Here is a 15337-nt window from a genome sequence, read left to right as displayed (position 1 = left end):
ATCAATTGAGTAATTCATTGATTGTTTCTGTCATTCAATCATGCTGCTTCCAGAGCTTCCTGTTAGAATCCTGGGAAAGACAGACGCAACCGCTGAGAAGAAGTTCCTGGTGTCCGACGACATCATCTTGGTGTGCGAGCTGTCGCGGGCCAACGCGTCCGTCAGCTGGTACAAGGACAGCGTGCTGATTGACAACGACACACGCGTCTGCTGCGAGGAGCAAGGAGCATTCCGGTCGCTGGTGGTGCTCAGTGCCGAGCTGGAGGACTCTGGAGAGTATAGCTGTGATGCCGGAGACGACAAGATGTTGTTTTGCATCACCGTCAAAGGTAATATCAACATGGCGTGTTAACGTTGACACTTTTCAGATCCTCCTGTGAGCAGTAAGCAGGCGTTACATTTATAAGATTTCCTTGATTCAATCTTCCATATCCACAGAACTATCTGTAGGAGTCCTAGAGCATGATTCCCTAATCCTTCAAATGATCCATAATGTATCTGGTATCACTGTAAATTGCTGTGAAAAAGAAAATCCTGGTAAATGGACTAAATAGGAAATGAAAGTTGAAGATTTTGTCAGTGGTGCATCCTGAATGTTTACCCTTTGAATTGAGATACAGGTCATTAGGAACAGGTAGGGTTTGGGCCTCTTGCTCAAGGATGCCAACAGGTAGACTGCAGTCATTGGGAAACAAACCAAGAACCTTTGGGCAGAAACCCTTAACCGCTAGCTTATCTCACTCCCCCCCCCATGTGTGTCCTCCCCCAGAGCCCCCTGTGCAGATCATTGGGAACTCCGGAACGCCAGAGCAGCACATTCTTGTGGCCGGAGATGACCTTATCTTGGAGTGCGAGGTCTCGCGCCCCAACTGCCCTGTCCAGTGGCTGTGGAACAGCAAACTGTTGAAATCTGAGGACCGTATCAAAATCGACAGCTGTGACGTTGTACGCAGACTGGTTCTCTCTGGGCTCCAACCCTCTGACTCGGGGAAATACATCTGCGACGCCATAGACGACAAAATGATCACGTTGGTCGAAGTCCAGCGTAAGTTCTGGTGTATTTATTTTATTTTTCAGAATCTCTTTTTATTTGTCTATCTATGTTTGTCTCATTCTTTCTTTCTTTCAACACATGCACACATGCAGTGCATGTGCATGTGAAATTTGCCATTTGCCAGATGTCTATGAAATGTGCTTTTGATTAATATCTCCTTTAGAGCCACCAGTCAAGTTTGTGAACAAGCAGCCAAACAACAACATCTCTGCCTGTGAAAACGAGTGTGTCTCGCTGTGTGCCATTGTGAGCCAAGAAAGAGCTAATGTGCGGTGGCTGAAAGATGGCCGCCTGCTAAACGAAGACAACGTTCATATTTCCATTGACGGCGCCAACCACAATCTCACCATTAACCCCCTGAAGCTCAGCAACGCTGGAGTGTACGTCTGCGATGCGAACACCGATGAGATGAGTTTCACTGTCATTGTTAAAGGTAAGAAACTATAGACTTCGTAGTGTTTTAGATTTCCTGTTGCCTTGAATGACCAAACTAGCATAGCTGACATCTCTGAAATACTATTTAGTATTTTAGTAGTGTTTTATTTAAAGCAACTGACAATGAATTAAGATATATGCATTAATGAGATGCCTACAGGTAGGTTGTAGTCATGGGAGAGTGAACCCCATACCTTTTCGGTCGGGAGTCAATCACCAGAGGCATTACACTATCCTGCTGTAGACATCCATAAGCACAGCTACTGAATTGCATTGCTGCAGCACTGACAACTCTTAAATAGCCCTTCCTTTGTTTTTGCTGCACAGAGATTAAGGCAACATTTAGCCTTCCTCTGGAGAACATAACAGGACTAAAGGGCAGCATGCTTACGTTACGATGTGAGCTCAGCAAGCCTAAAGGAGATGTCCAGTGGCTTAAGAACGGCCAGGAGATCTCCCCAAGCCGCCGACACACAATAAGGGCACAGGGGCGCGAGAGAAGCTTCGCCATCCATCAGCTGGCAGATGAGGATGCTGGGGAGTACACCTGCGAGTCCACCGATGACAGGACCTCCACCGTCGTCACCGTAGAAAGTAAGGAAAACACAAAAACCTCAGGTTGCTTCTAGAAATACTTACACTAATACTTCCGGTAATAAAAAGTTTTTTAATGGACACTTCTTACTATCGCAAATAACTATTAGAAGAGTATAATCTGCGAAATGAGGAGGCTTTATGCCTCATGAAATAGGCAAAAATCATGAAATAGACAGAAAATGCTATACTATCGGGAGGTTCGGATCATCTAACTGAATAATGTGTGAATAATAACCTACCTGCATAGAGACACATTTTACTCATGCCTCTTACTTTTACTTACATTAATATACACAAAAAAATACAACCACAGCAATAAAAGGTCACAGCGACCCGTCGTAACGGCGGCCAGAGTGAACCCTATTTCTGACAAACCTTCCCTCTCCTCAGCCCCTCGTACTGTGGAGTTCATCGCCGAGCTCCACAACATCACGGTGCGCGAGGGCGAGGACGCCACCTTCAAGTGTGTGGTCTCGCCCGAGGACACCCACCTGACGTGGTGCCTCAACGGCGAGCGGGTCCACCAGGACGACAGGTTGACCGTCATAAGCAACGGTCTCTGTCACACCTTCTGCATCAAGAAGTGCAGAGTATCAGACAGCGCCAGGGTGACCGCCGATGCAGAGGGGCTGGCGGTGTCCCAGGCCAACCTCCAGGTTCAAGGTGAGCCCTGACACCCCCCCCCCACACATCCATTCCATCCAGCCAATCAACACAACTACAACTGCAACATGTACTTTAACTGTTTAGCAGACGCTTCTATCCAAAGTGACTTAAGTAAAGTCAGAAGCATGTCATTAGTGAGTGGGTAGGGGATAGGCCTCTTTCCAATGGATGCCTAATACCCAGTCACTCAAACAGCCACTGTGCTGCACCTTTGCATCCATTTCACTGCATTGTTATGGTTAAATTATGGATGGTTGCCGTTTATCTTTGCAGAAGCGACCCTTATGGAAGGACACGATGCTCCTCCCTCGTTTTCACCATGTCAAATTAATACAAATACTTTTTTTTGTGTATTTCATGTTTGTTTAAGACATTTCTTCATTTACTACTCTCCAGTTTCCTACTCGCAAGTCGCTGAGTAGGGAAACAGCAGTTAGTTCTATGGGGGCCGTTGTGACCTTTGTGCATGAACAGCGTATATGTGATAAATAATAAGCGCCTTCAGACATGTTTAAATTGTTGAAGAGGCGCCTTTGACGGGTAGCGCTTAACGGCTTCTCCTGTTAGGATTCCTTTCAGTAACTGACAGAGACAAGTGGCACAGTGGGGCAGGGGGGAGGGTTGGGAAACGGCAGGGAGGAGGAGCTAGCTATCATTTACTATGAGCTGTCTTTGTTGGTACTTTTATTGAAACATTGCCCGAAATGGTTTGCCAAATGGCTTATACTGCAACAGTATACCACATATGTGTATACATTTTCTGTTTAAACATCTCTCTGTATATTTTTATTCTCCTACTGTCCTATACTTGCTGCTGTGTTATTTCCGGATCAATAAAGTAACTATCTAAGTATCTTACAATATCTTATAACTATTATCTTATTATCTTAATATCTTTATCAGTCAGGACATTATCAGTATCGACCAATATGATACTGTACGGCTGAATGGCTGTTGGCTCATTCTTTGTCTTGTGTGTCCACCAGAGCAACAGGTGCTCTTCACCAAAAGCATGGCGCCTCTCACTGCCGAGGAGTTTGGCGAGGCGACGCTGGAGGTGGAAGTGAGCCTGGACTCCGGGGAGGTGCAGTGGATGAGGCAGGGGGTGCTGCTGCACCCTGGGGCCAAGTACAGCCTGAAACGGAAGGGGCGCAAGCACACCCTTACGGTCCACAAGCTGGCTGTCGCCGACCGGGGCATCTACAGCTGCGAGTCACTCCACGATCGCACGCAAGCCCAGCTCACTGTGGAGCGTGAGTGTACACAGTGTTTGTTTTGCCAATGCGCTGTTGACCTCCGTTTATCAACCGCATTCACCCAGAAAAAAAACCCAACCCCAACCCAACATACACACACTTTCTCATCACCTCTCAAACTCTCCGTTCCATCTCTTGACTCTGCTCTCTGGCTCAATCAGTGTATTTGAAATCCAAACTGGCATTGCTATTCACTGTTGACGTCTGTTTACCTACCACCAAAGCCAGCACCCCTCTCCTCTCTCTCACTGCCTCTCTCTCCTAACTATCTCTATCACTCTTTCAATATTTTGAAAACAAACCTCGAACCCCTGCCTCAGAGTAATACGAGTAAAGGGCTTTGGGTGTGGGATGTGACAGATTCTGACAGGTGATTGGCAAAACATTCAAAACTCAATCAGAGTCAGAGCTTTTTATGTTGGCACAAGATTACGGTGCCAACACAAGCTATGATGCCTCAAACCAAAGGAAGTACTTATTATGTAACTAAGCAATTAAGGGGCCTGTAACCCTAACCCTTGACTTTAGCTGTCATTATTGTGCTGAAACAGCTGAACTTGAATGTCCATGATGAAAGACTAAGATGATGAACATTAAGATTGACCCGATTACGTCGGGGGTTGCTGCAATCCCACTACACAGTAAGAGACAATATAAGTGCCGGCATGTCGTGAAGGCATTCTCTGGTGTGTTGGTCTGCGTGGTTCTGAGCGGACTTAGCCGCCTGATCTGAGTTTGAAGCAGCCCTTTCAAAACGGCTGTGGCTGGGAAAGGGGAAAGTCTGGGCTTCGGGCGGCAGGGGTGTTGGCACATCCTAGGAATTTGGATCTCCTCTTGTTGCGTCTAAATTTAATCACTGGCCTTCGAAACTGAGGTTGTTGTCATCAGGTCTCCAAAATAAACAGCGCCTTTTTTCCAGGAGGAATGCCCATCTGCGTCTGAATACATTTAAAATGTTGGCAGTTTCAGGGCTGGCTTTCATGTGAAGCCCTGTGTTCGGATGACAAAATACCTTGTCTGGCCTTGTCCACTGGGTCCATTGTTCCCAGTGCCAGAATGATATACTATTCCTGAAACATGCTTGGTTCTTTGACTTACTTCTGTATTCATTCGTTAATTCCCCCCTCTGATTCAATGACTTCTTTCTCCCCCCCCCGATCCCAATCCAACAGCGAGAAAAGTCACCATCAATACGGGTTTAAAGGACATCTGGACCACCGAGAGAGAGACGGCCTCGTTTGAGGTGGTTCTGTCCCACGCCGACGTCCCCGGCTCATGGCTGAGGAACGGCGTCCAGCTGAAGCCCACCAAACACTGGCGCATCAGCACCAAAGGTCACGTCCACAGCCTGACAGTGTCCAACCTGGCCGTTGAGGACACCGGCAGCTTCTCCTTCTGCGTGGAGAACCTCAGGACCTCCGCGAGGCTCGTCGTCAGGGGTAGGTGGTGGTAGTCGTGCTCGTAAAAGGTTCTTATTTCAAACCAGACGGATAGGATATGATCTACATTGCGTCAGTGCCAAGGTATTCTGTACAGTGGTGGGATGACTGGAGAGGTCTGTAATGTCAGTGGTATCCCAGGGCGAGTGTCTCAGTCCGATGAAGACACCAAAGAAGGTTTTAAGTAAGAACGGACTTCAGCGTTAGGTTGTCAGTATTAATTCCAGTACTAAAGTAAATTAAAGTATTTGAATAACTGCATGACTTCTGTTGACTTTTGTGTATATTCAAAACATGATATTCAATATCTAGACCTAATTATATATTATTTTTTTATCATGCAAGCCAAAACATGTTGCATAAGTTATGTATTTGAGGATTGACCTCAAGATAATTAAACTAGTGAAAGCAGTCACCATCTCCGTAGTACTGCAGTTTTATAATAGCAAGAGGACCACCAGGCCAGACTGACGTTAGCGACACTAAATAGCCTAGCGTGACCCTGAGGAGGCTGTCAATTCTATCAGATCTTAGTTCAACCCCGATGCTGTAAAATAATCCGGGACCCCCCCCCCCATCCCATGGCATACAGCGGGGCCTCATCCCCTTTGAGCTAGTGGCTGAAGTGCCCTGGATGACAATGGGATCAAAATGTCATCACTGAAAATTGGTGTCCCTATGCAGTAGCTTAAATATAGGCTACTGTTGTAGTGGCACGCATATATACACATACAACCGCATATCATTCCTTTGGATGCCCGGGGACCGGGAATAAGTGCAGGGAATGTGTGTGTGTTTGGGTGTGTGTCTTGCTATGATCTTTTGTGAATAAGGCTTTGAATTCAAATGACCAAAATGGGTTCATGATGTTTGAGTATTTTTGGGGCATTTGAAATATAGTTAATTTGAGTAAGGCTCTGCTAATTCCAAATGACCAGTGGTTTCATGATGTTCTAGTTTTATCGGGCATTTGAAATACAGTGAATTTGATTGTTGTTGTTCCCCTTGCTTAGCACTTTTTATTACTCTTGAGCATTAAGGAAAGCTCAATATAAAAGTAGTTTGATTGATTGTCATTTCCCAAATTCAGAACCACCGGTGACGTTCCTCAGACATCTGGAGGACCAGAAGTTTCCAGAAGGTTCAGTGGTGTCGATTGAATGTGAACTGTCGCGACACAACGTGGACGTTCGGTGGATGAAGGCAAGAAGTCATCTGACAACTTGTGTTTTGCATGTTTTGCATGTACGCAGTAAGATCTGGACATGATTCAAAGGAAATCCACAAATATACCCCAGTCACAATGAATCCTACACAGGCAGCCGCCCATGGACAAAGTATTTGATAACTTCTATCCATCCCCATAGTAGCACACATGATAGGTGCCCTCTAGATTGAGGCTTTACACCATCTAAATGAAGAACCAGGGCTCAGGTGGCTCAGTGTGTTAGCTCTGATGCTTACCCCCTAGATCCAGGGATCTGGGTTTCTGTTTGGCAAGAGGTTGCATGTTGTCCCTAATGGTCAACAGGGGTTTCTCCAGGGACTCTGGTCCATTAGACTCCGAGTCGTTTACTGAATCTCCCAAGAATGTGGGCTAGACTTACTGGCTAGGCTAACTTTCGGCTGAGGCCAAACATTTGGACTAACGGAAAGGTTATTGCTGTCTATTGGTAAAAAACCTGAGTGTGTGAGCATGCAATGAGACTGGCAGTTTCTTGACTTTGAGGCTCCTTATTGGGATAGGTTTGAATACTCTAACACCAATCTCACCGGCTCTCCAGAATGGAGCAGAGGTAAAGCCAGGGAAGGACCAGCGTATCTTTGCAATGGGGAGAAAACGTTTCCTGCAGATCATGAAAGGTGTTGTGGGTGATTCTGCCCAGTACACATGTGACGCAGCGGACACCTCTACTTCCTGCACAATCGAAATCTATGGTAAATCAAACTCTCTTTGGCCAAAGTAGGGGTTTTTAAAGAGCTACTCAAAGGAAATCAGATACATGTTATGTGGCCTTGCCTGCCTACTTGACCAGTGGCACTACCACTGGTCCCAGATCTAGCGCACTTTATCTGACTGTAGACCAAAGGTAGTTCTGAATTCTGCTGTGTCGGCTATAACCTGCCACCCTAGCTGCAACATCGCCATCTACAGGACTGTGGATGCTATTACAGTTCCAGGAAGACAAACAGAATAGGCAGCACAAGGAGAATGCCCCTTTACTACAGCTGCAAGTCGTATCAATAATCCGATAGCACGCCGAGGCTGTCACTCTAAAAGAGTCCAAAACGTTTTAGCCTCGGTGTAGATGAAGAAGAAAGGGTATATTCAAGAAGTGCACTTAACTACACATCAGGTGTATTTAATTGATAAACCTTCCTATGTGACTCTCCCTGAGTAGTCTGTACCTATTTTGTCTAGAATAATTACATTTCAGTGCAAGAAGATTGGTTTACTTGGTTCAAATGTTAGGGTTTCTCATTAATACAATCCTCATATTGTGACCTGAATGAATGTGATGAATGAGCCACTCTTTGCCCCTGGCCCCTGATCCCTCCCCCCCCACCAGAGCGAGAGGTGCTGGTGGTGCAGGGACTACAGGACCAGGACATCCAGGAGGACCAGAACGCTGTGTTTGTGTGCGATCTTTCGGTGGAGGACGTCCCAGGGGAGTGGTACAGAAACGGGGACAGGATCCAACCCACCAGCAGCATAAAGATACGTCAGGAAGGTACGCAGAGAAAACAACTTACTTATTGTCATACACGGATTGCAGCTATTGGGTATATGGTGCCTCATAACCCAAACAGGGGCTACTCTATTTCAACCTTGCACATTTAATATTATTTAATTAATATTTTAAATTTATTATATACATATTTTATATTTATTAGACAGTCTAGTTGAGCCTTGCCTTGTCACCACAACGTTGTGCTCCAGAATGATCCTGTATGTGCCGTGGCTGTTCATAACAATTTGCCACCAATCAGATACACAATTAAAAGGCCTTGTATGCAATATTTCAGGATTCAAATATCTACAAACAGCTAAAGTTATTATTTTTTTTAGATGCATACCCATATTAGCAAAAGTGTTTCTAGTGATGTCAATTATTTTAGTATATGCTATTTCTGATAACATGTTTCAAGCTAACCACAGTTATGAATGGTTTCTTCAACACATAATGGATAACACCATATAAGGTTTTAATGATTTTATAGATAAGTTAAAAGACTACAAACATGGCCACTTTGTTTACCTGTGTTCGTCAGATGCTTCATGAACCACCCCCAGAACGCCAGCCCGTTTACCTTGCGTCTCTGTTAGAATAAACCATGTTGTTTAACATTTACAACTCTCCCAGTCATACCTAGCACGAGACCACCACACCACAAAGGATTTAATTAGTTCATGCCACTTCAATGGCTATGTTCAAACCCAGAGAAATCTGTAGTTTTATTCGCAGTAATGGGTCGTTACATTTGGTAGCATGTCAATGGCGATATATGGCCCTTTACTGCTTTGCTCACAGGAAAACAGTGACCCCTAGTGGCAGACATTACATAGTATACCTTCAACACCTTCAAACACCCTTAGTTATAACTTAAAAAGTTAGAGTGTAGTCGGTGTCCACGGTGGGTTGTGAATAAGTCAGGTAGGCAAGCAATCCAATTACAGAAATGCTAAGCCAACAAAAAGGTAAGCTTGTAAAATGGTTAAAACATGTAAAGTACGACTTGTTTTTTCAAAAACGTCACACAAAACGTCTGGAAATGATGGCTGCACCCGCACAAACTTTTTTTTGATTGACAGTTAGTACTGCTGGATACAGGGAATGCGTTAACCTAACAATCGTTAGTGCTTGCCATCCATATTGTACCGACAGCGATATATTGTTTCTCCTTCTGACAAATTCACTTATTGTAAGGTGCTTTGGATAAAAGCGTCTGCTAAATTCCCTACATTTAAAAATGAATGTAAATGTAAATGGTGCTCACTGGGGTGCCACCTTTCAAAGGAATTATTTTGCTCTAAGCAAAAAAAGGATTTGAACATTTCCCATAATAAAATATGTGATTACAATTAACTATGTTTTAGTAACCCCTATAGGGTATAAAAGGACGATGCCGTGTGTGAATATTTTCTTTCAATTTTTATCTAATCTCTGGTTATTGGATTTTTGTTTATGTTTCACTTTCTTTCTTTAGTTAATTAATTTAATCATTGGTTATTAATATCTTGGTTGTTATTCTTTCAGGGACCAAACATTTCCTGCTGATGGTGAACGTGCGAGGAGAGGACTCTGGAGAGATCAAGTTTGTGGCCAGACACGTTGAATCTGTGGCCTCCCTGAAGGTGGAAGGTATATAAATATATAATATAGTAGCAAAAATATATGAAAGAAAAATATTTATTTTACACTTTACCGTATTAATGACTCCTGATGTTTCTTAAATTGTCCTGAAATAGCTCTTTATAGTTACATAATATCAAGGGCAGACAAAAAACGATTATTTTCAGGTTCGAGAAATATTGCCATGAAGGAAGAAGGGTTTCTACATTGTTAATATGAGGGGACATTTGCTCTAAGCTTAGTCCAGTATAATTTACTTGACGTCTTAAATAGGCTCTTGTAAAGTAAGCGCAAACAAGAAGTAAAAAACTGTCTACCACACACCTACGGAAACCTTCATTTAAGATTTTTTCTAATCAGGGAATCTATACTAACATGTTATTGCTAAAAATGGGAACAATGCTTACACTATTTCCTCCATCTTACCATCCATCCATCCATCCATCCATCCATCCATCCATCCATCCATCCATCCATCCATCCATCCATCCATCCATCCATCCATCCATCCATCCTAACCTATACAGCGCCTGCCTCTTGTCCCCAGAGCTCCCGGTGAACATCGTGAACCCCCTGCAGGACCAGACGGTGGTGGAGCGCAGCCGCGTGCTGCTGGACTGCACCGTGTCCAACCCGCGCTGCAGCATCCGCTGGTACAAGGGCCCCACGGTCATCCTGCCCTCGGAGCGCTTCGAGATCTGCAGCGAGGGCTGCTACCGCAAGCTCATCATCCAGCCGGTGGAGCTGCGGGACCAGGGCACCTACAGCGTGCAGGTGGGCGAGTACAGCTGCTCCGCCCACCTCACCGTCGAGGGTAGGTCCACATCTATGGCTAACTCTCTAATATCTTTCAACTATCTTAGGCTTGCTCTCTCACTTTTTAAAATTCTAACCTCTCTCCTCTACTCACCATTGGCTTCTTATCTCTCTCTAATTTTCTGATAGGCATCGTATCTCTCTGAGATTTCTCTCTCCCTCTGTCGTTCTTAAAGGTCCCATGGCATGCTACTTAATGGATGCTTTAATATAGATATAACTGGGCCCCTAACACAGTATTTGAAGTTCCTTTCCCCCAATTCCTTCTCAACCATGGTTGAGATAACCCCCACTACGAGTCTCGTTACCAGAGACGAGAGTCCGACGTGTTATGCACCATAACACCAACAGCAGAATGGTTATCCAAATAACAAAGAAGCGTACAACACTTGCGTTACAGTCCTGGAGCTCTATATCTAAGTAATCTCATCTCATCTTCATCCGCTTAACCGGGGTCGGGTCGCGGGGGGAGCAGCTCAAGCAGGGGGCCCCAGACTTCCCTTTCCCGGGCCACATTGACCAGCTCTGACGGGGGGATCCCGAGGCGTTCCCAGGCCAGTGTTGAGATATAATCTCTCCACCTGGTCCTGGGTCTTCCCCGAGGTCTCCTCCCCACTGGACGTGCCTGAAACACCTCCCAAGGAAGGCGCCCAGTGGGCATCCTTACCAGATGCCTGAACCACCTCAGCTGACTCCTTTCTAAGTAAAGGAGCAGCGGCTCTAATCCGAGTTCCTCACGGATGGCTGAGCTTCTCACCCTATCCCTAAGGGCCACCCTTCTGAGAAAACTCATCTCGGCTGCTTGTACCCGCGATCTCGTCCTTTCGTTCATCACCCAACCCTCATGATCATAGGTGAGGATAGGAACGAACATCGACCGGTAGATCGAGAGCTTTGCCTTGCGGCTCAGCTCTCTTTTCATAACAACGGTGCGGTAAAGCGAACGCAATACCGCCCCCGCTGCTCCGATTCTCCGGCCAATCTCACGCTCCATCGTACCCTCACTCGCGAACAAGACCCCGAGGTACTTGAACTCCTTCACTTGGGCTAAGGACTAATTTCCTACCCGGAGTAAGCAATCCACCGGTTTCCAGCTAAGAGTCATGGCCTCAGATTTAGCGGTGCTGATCCTCATCCCAGCCACTTCACACTCGGCCGCCACCCGATCCAGTGAGTGCTGAAGGTCACAGGCCGATGATCCAATGAGGACCACATCATCTGCAAAAAGCAGTGACGAGAACCTCAGACCACCGAACTGCAACCCCTCCCCACCACGACTACGCCTCGATATCCTGTCCATGTATATATATCTAAGTAATATCATATAATATTACATAGATATCTATAGCATATAATACATATTATCATGCGCAAAAGCTGTGTGCGCCTCCAGACGATATTATGAATCACAAACGACTGCGTCGGGTTCTCCGACGTCTCTAGTTCTTCCACTTCCACATCAATCTGCAGTCGACTGGACCATGCGCTGCCTGCTGCCAGCTGCCAGCTGCCAGCGGGGCGGGCAGCTGGGCTCAACGATGGCTGAGATAACCCCAACTACAGTCTTGTTGTGGAAATACCAGAGACGTCAAAGAACCGACACCAACAGCAGAAGGGTTATCCAAATAAAAAAGAAGTGTACAACACTTGCGTTACAGTGTGTGTAATCACACACACACACACACATGTGGCGCTCGCACGGTCGTAGCTCATTGGCGGGCCAAATTCTCTGGGCTGGCAGAGAAAAGGAAGGTGGCATCTCCCCTTACAACTTTAACCCTAACTGCTCCTGACGAGCTGGCTGTCGCCTTGCATGGTTGACTCTGCCGTCGGTGTGTCAATGTGTGTATTAATGTAAGTCGCTTTGGATAAATGCCAAATGCCCTAATTGTAATTGTAATGATGACGACATACGGGGAAAATTCCAAAACGGCGCATCTGAGCTTCTTTTTTTCAAAAGCGGATCAGAATGCCTAGTGCTCGTTTTACACCCGACAACATTTCTAGCTACTGGGGGAGCATAGGTAGGCTAGGGGAACTTATATTAATGTTAGAAAACCTCAGAAAGTGAAATTTTCATGCCATGGGATCTTTAAGGGTGTTGTATCTATTTTTCCCTCTATGTCTTTCCCTTTTTCCCCCTCTCTACCTCTGATATCCTCTCATCTTTAGGTTTGGTATATCTAGCTTTCTCTTTTTCTACTTGTACCCCACTCCCCTTCTCCTTCTCATAGGATTCAGACGTATCTACCTCTCACTCCTCTTTCCCTTTCTTGGTCGATTTCCCCATCTAGCTCTCTCCTTCCCTCTCTTCCTCAGTCTTCCTATATCGCTCACTTGCCTCCCTCTCTCTTTCCCTCTCTTCCCCCTTCTCTTGCTCTCCCATAAGGTTTATATCAGGTCTGAACTATGACCATTAGAAGTAAATATGACTTCAAATGATACCGCTCTCTAGCGGTATAAATATGCAAGGTAAATTTTAAATATGAAGTCAATTTAAAAGCTGTATGTCAGAATCTTAACAAAAAAACACTAGACTGCTGTCTACAGTGGGCCGAAGCCCCCCACAGTTTACAAACCCCTGAACCACAGCACCTGTCTCTACCTCAACTGACATAACGTCCACTAAGAAGCCAAGCTGGGAATGTAAACCCCCCCCTCCCCTCCCCCAGCCCAGTCCGTAGTGATGGTGAGGCCCCTGGAAGACGTGGAGGTGGGGGCCCCTGGTGACGCCTGCTTCCAGTGTGAGATCTCCCATCCGGTGCTGCGGGCCCCGGTGTGGAGCCTGAGGGGGGAGCAGCTGCAGCCCAGCGCCACCGTGTTCCTGGAGAAGATGGGCCCCATCCACAGACTGACCCTCAGGGAGACAGCCCCCGACATGAGCGGGGAGGTGGGCTTCACGCTGGGCCCCGCCTGCAGCACCGCCAAGCTCACCGTGCGGCAGGTAGGGCCCTTTGGGTTCAGTCTCTTTTTCTGTCACTTTCTATCTTTTACTGTTGTTTCTATTTATATTCATTAATACAGCATGTATTAATGAATTTGTATATTATATATATTTTTTATAATTATTATTAAATAATTCAGTCCTTTAAATGATTTGTCTTTTAAACCTTATTGACGTATTCACATGATGGGCGTATAAATGTGAGCCTTTTAATTAGGGCTTAGTTTAAACCAAAGTAAGGCCAAATATTTGGTTTACCGAGGTAAACCAATAGTTTGTGTCAAAGAATGTTAACAAGAATGATCAAAAATTGTATTAGATCAAATTAGAACATTATATGTAACGTAACTGCAATCACCACATACTGCTCTATATGAATGTACTTGTAATATAATATTATCAATATTTTTATTTGAGCTTTTGTTTGAAAATAAAAGCTCGGCAAATAGATGAACACATTGGCTCCATATGATGAGATTCAAAACCTGACCACTAGATGGAGCTGACACGTAAAATACGAAACAGACAAAACCATTGCGAAAAGTAAACTGAGAACAAATGCAAAAAGATGGAGACATGTACCACATAATGGAGCATTGATCTGAGAAAGGAAAATACGTTAAAGTGTAAGAGTTAAAAAAACAACAGTTGCAAAGACTTAAGCTGTAGATCTTGCAAACAGCTAAGCCGCTTGCACGACTTTGTATAAACATGACACCCGTGACAAGTCATTAATGGTCTGGCCCAGCCAGCGCCACATACTCGGCAATTATATTAGGTGTTTACATATCCGGCCCGTATATGGGCATGTCGGTCAAGCGTACTCTGGCGCTATTTCCACTTCCAGTTTAATGATAGTATGCTAAACTATATTTAGCAGTATAAAGGTTTCCTATTAATGAGAGAGTATTGAGTTTATTCATCTGGATCGGGTTTTAGACACTCATAAAGTGGCTTGATTAAAGTGTAAATGGAGGAGGCACCCCGCAGGGAAATGGAGATAAAGGAACTAGAAATAGAAAAGGTGTTAAGAAGGTCAGCATATGATATGAATTAAAAATAAAAGCTATTGAAACTGCAAATGTATTTCAAAAGTATCCTCAAAATGTGTGTTGTGTTCATCCTCATAAATGGTCACATTCTTCCCTTCCCAAACATTGGCCTATATTGGACAGAGGTTGGGCAGCTATACCTTACGGTATCGAGGACGTTTTGACTTACCTAATGCCAAGTTCACTGATGGACGGTCTCTATTTCTAACGCTCTTCTTCTCTGCTTACATTTCACAGGTGATCCCTGATTGACAGGGTGTCATCGCCCAGCTATAGGATTAACTTACAGTGCACTGGTTGTTTTGACCTGACAATAGTCAAGAGATGTAAACAAACTAAAAAGCAAATGCATGCACTCATACACTATACTGTAAGGTGCCTTGGTTACAAAATGGATTATATTATATTATTATTGAAAGCTGACTTGATGGTGTTGAATAATGTTGTGAGCGGTGAGGTATCCCATATGTGAAAAGTCATAATTTTTTTTAGCTGCAAGCCATGGCCTAACAACACATATCAACTTTTTATAATAGTCGTGATTTTTCAAACCTCCATGAAAGTTTGATGTAGAACAACAAAATCGAAAATCTCGAAAAGGGCACCATTGAAAACCCAACACTATAGTACAAAGATTCCAATAAAAAACTATTTACCGGTATATTGATGAAAAAGACTTGCATATAGAAAGACCTGCCAGTTGAATCCATACAAATTATGAAT

At 44.7% G+C, this 15337-nt stretch overlaps 1 protein-coding gene across 16 annotated transcripts in view; it reads left to right on the top strand.

Annotated features, from left to right (window-relative positions):
* obsl1b (obscurin like cytoskeletal adaptor 1b) overlaps positions 1-15177 on the top strand; it is a 41614-nt gene extending 26437 nt beyond the window's left edge. For all 16 annotated transcript variants that reach the window (XM_060039407.1, XM_060039406.1, XM_060039405.1 and 13 more), the window contains 14 exons: positions 54-329; positions 770-1045; positions 1218-1487; positions 1817-2083; positions 2477-2749; positions 3739-4005; positions 5181-5447; positions 6538-6650; positions 7232-7385; positions 8018-8179; positions 9707-9811; positions 10350-10616; positions 13291-13562; positions 14852-15177. In XM_060039407.1, coding sequence (XP_059895390.1) covers positions 54-329; positions 770-1045; positions 1218-1487; positions 1817-2083; positions 2477-2749; positions 3739-4005; positions 5181-5447; positions 6538-6650; positions 7232-7385; positions 8018-8179; positions 9707-9811; positions 10350-10616; positions 13291-13562; positions 14852-14866 — 2984 coding nt within the window. In that variant the 3' untranslated portion in view covers positions 14867-15177. The remainder of the gene's footprint in view (positions 1-53; positions 330-769; positions 1046-1217; positions 1488-1816; positions 2084-2476; positions 2750-3738; positions 4006-5180; positions 5448-6537; positions 6651-7231; positions 7386-8017; positions 8180-9706; positions 9812-10349; positions 10617-13290; positions 13563-14851) is intronic.
* The last annotated feature ends 160 nt before the right edge of the window (positions 15178-15337 follow it).

The sequence above is a fragment of the Gadus macrocephalus genome, chromosome 20 (genome assembly GCF_031168955.1).
Source record: "Gadus macrocephalus chromosome 20, ASM3116895v1".
NCBI lineage: Eukaryota > Metazoa > Chordata > Actinopteri > Gadiformes > Gadidae > Gadus > Gadus macrocephalus.
Note: the sequence above shows the minus strand (reverse complement) of the source record. Positions and strands in the feature narration are given on the sequence as shown.